Source organism: Pinus tabuliformis, chromosome 8 (assembly GCF_031772625.1).
Source record: "Pinus tabuliformis cultivar Carrire ecotype Pingquan chromosome 8, CPIR1, whole genome shotgun sequence".
In the NCBI taxonomy this organism is placed as follows: Eukaryota; Viridiplantae; Streptophyta; class Pinopsida; order Pinales; family Pinaceae; genus Pinus; species Pinus tabuliformis.
Window position 1 is genome coordinate 637004583 of NC_142294.1, and position 2718 is coordinate 637007300.

At 35.3% G+C, this 2718-nt stretch overlaps 1 protein-coding gene across 1 annotated transcript; it reads right to left on the reverse strand.

Moving 5' to 3' along the window:
- Nucleotides 1–396: 396 nt before the first annotated feature.
- LOC149237141 (expansin-B11-like) lies at nucleotides 397–1170 on the reverse strand. The gene is made up of 3 exons (XM_089369164.1): nucleotides 1084–1170; nucleotides 807–1003; nucleotides 397–454 (listed from the first exon to the last, which is right to left on the reverse strand). Exons 1-3 carry the CDS (start codon nucleotides 1168–1170, stop codon nucleotides 397–399), a joined length of 342 nt encoding a protein of 113 aa, XP_089225290.1.
- Nucleotides 1171–2718: the final 1548 nt, after the last annotated feature.

A 2718-nucleotide genomic window follows, 5' to 3' on the forward strand; every position in this document is an offset into this window, starting at 1 on the left:
ACATAAGAGTTTTGAGTTTTCCTCCATGAATAGAAAAAGCTCAATTTCTAACTAATAGCAAGAGTAAAATATAGGATATTAACTATTACAAAACTATAACTTGTACTACACTAACATATGTATTAGCCACATGACAAATTTGTACATATGCTAAGGACCATATTATAAAACTGTAACTCCTAGTACACTAGTATCTGTATTTGCCACATGATAAATTTATACATATGCTAAGGACCATAAGCTGCATAGGATGAGATGGTTAATCATAGTTGACGAGTGATCTGTATGTACCACTGGGTTGCCAATTCTGTGGAATAATGTTATTTTCTGTAAGCGTTCTTCCAATTGAAAGAGACTGCAACCAAATAGAGAATGGAACTTGTAAAGGTCCGCTATTCAAACACCAATTTGCACCCCATATCTATTGCATTGCTTTCCATGTATCACAGTTTTCCTGCATACATGAGAATCCAAACATGAATTGCCTAGCAATTATGGATTTATACACATAAGTACATTAATTTTCTCGATGGGGAGGACAATTGATTGAGATTTATAATAACAAACTTGCTTTAGATCAACTGCTCCAAGATCGCCATCTTCGTCTTCTTACTCAACAAGGAAGGTGAACCAAAGGTCAGTGGCACCTTTGTTGACATGGAATGCAATATTGTTCCCCGGATATTCGTAAGGTAAACTATGTAACATAACACAAGAAATAAAGGCACTATCAAGCAAGTCAAAGGAATTCAAACTCTGCAAATTCCTCTTATATATTTTATTGCCGAGTAGAAGTAGATAGGTACCGTCGGAATAAAATAGAGACGATTCTGGCATTAAGAAGATCTGAAGATGTACCAGGATATGCCATGTCATTAAAGGAAGTACCACTTAGATCAAAGTGTATTTTGCTGGTACCTAAGCAGATTCCACTAGGACATTTGTCTGTAATCACCACAGCCACTGTAGTCTGGGAGCACACACTATTCTTCGTGCACTTTACCTGTTAACATACAACATTTAATGTGTCAAACTTTATGAATGCCTTAAAAAGTGAATAACGCAATATAAATGTAAGCATACCTGATAACAAGCTCCGCATCCTTTCCCTCCTTCGAACAGGGCTAGACTTCCTGCAACTACTTTTGATGGGAAGGGCTTCTCTTTCATTAGGCTGCCATATCCGCATGCACCACGTCCAACAAAGTAATAATATACTTTCTAAGTTCATATTCTTCCACGGATTCCATATATCTAGTGAGCCAGGGATGATGCAAGGATTCAACGATCCATGAGATGTCATATACAACCACAAACAGAATAAATTGTTGAATTCGTAATGCAACCACCATCAAATCAATTGAGAATTAGTAACACATAGGAAATCACTCAGGTAATCCTTATAGGTGTCGGAAAACGGTTGGCAAATGGTTGAACATGGGTACGTTAGTGAGCCAGGGATGATGCAAGGATTCAACGATCCATGAGATGTCATATACAACCACAAACAGAATAAATTGTTGAATTCGTAATGCAACCACCATCAAATCAATTGAGAATTAGTAACACATAGGAAATCACTCAGGTAATCCTTATAGGTGTCGGAAAACGGTTGGCAAATGGTTGAACATGGGTACGTTTGAGAATGTGAAAAGGTATGGTTGAGCATGGCTACATTTGAAACCAAAATGGGAAAAGGTATGGTTGAGCATGGTTACATTTGAAACCAAAATGAAAGGTATGGTTGAAAATGGATACATTTAAACCACCCACGTAAGGTCATCATTAAATTAATGGAAAAAACACTTGGCAAACCGCTGAATAGACCTATGTTTCAGAATATGAAGAGGTATAAGCTGTACCTCTCAACTTTTAATCGTTTCACAAGGTTGAGGAAAACTGTTGGTGGGTTGTTCCTCTTTGATCCACGTTTCTAAGGTTAATATTTTATATTTTTTTTAAATACATTTCTCACTAATGAACATACGTGGTTATCAACAAGAGGTACAGTAAATTTTTAATCATTCTTTGTAAAAAATTAATTTAAGTATGCTTTAAACATGTGATTTAGACATGCAAGTAAGTTAGTGGTGTGAATTCTATCCATTGATATAGTGGCAACCACTAGAATATATTGGCATCTTTCAATTTAGGCCATCCTATCAAAAACTTTAATTAAGAAAATGATTAAAGTGCCCAACTCCAATAGGAGGGAAACCTATCGAGGTAATTAAGCATGTAAGTTTATTGTCTAGCTTGTTGCCTATTTTTTTCATAAAAAAGAGAAAGCATACACATTTTTCAACTTATGTACACATAGAAAACCAAAAAACATTTTTAAAAAACTAGAAAAACTACCCTAAAATGTATACATTTTACCTTAAAAAAAACCAGCATATTAGTTTATTGTAATGATTCAAATGCATTAAAATCAAATACTTCATGGTTTGGTAAAAATACAATTTTGATCCACTATGCTATAATTTGGCTCTGTGTACTGTAGATAGATGATTTCGAATTGAAAAGGTTGTCATTTAGTTTCTTCATAAACAGTCGAATTCCATAAACTGAAATAAGAAACAACTCCTTTCTGAAATACCAAAACCAGGTTGGTGATTGCATAGCTCTCGGATGAAACTAATGTGAGACCGCCATGGCTAACTGATACCCTGCAGAAGATGCTTGTCTCACCAGCTAGTGACGATGCCAAATAAGTTT

Coding starts and splice junctions, on each gene's coding strand:
- LOC149237141 (XM_089369164.1), bottom strand. CDS start 1,170: ATGAAAGAGAAGCCCTTCCCATCAAAAGTAGTTGCAGGAAGTCTAGCC. Junction 1,004..1,083: donor GATGCGGAGCTTGTTATCAG/GTATGCTTACAT, acceptor GTATGTTAACAG/GTAAAGTGCACGAAGAATAG. Junction 455..806: donor GTCTCTATTTTATTCCGACG/GTACCTATCTAC, acceptor TCATGTATGCAG/GAAAACTGTGATACATGGAA.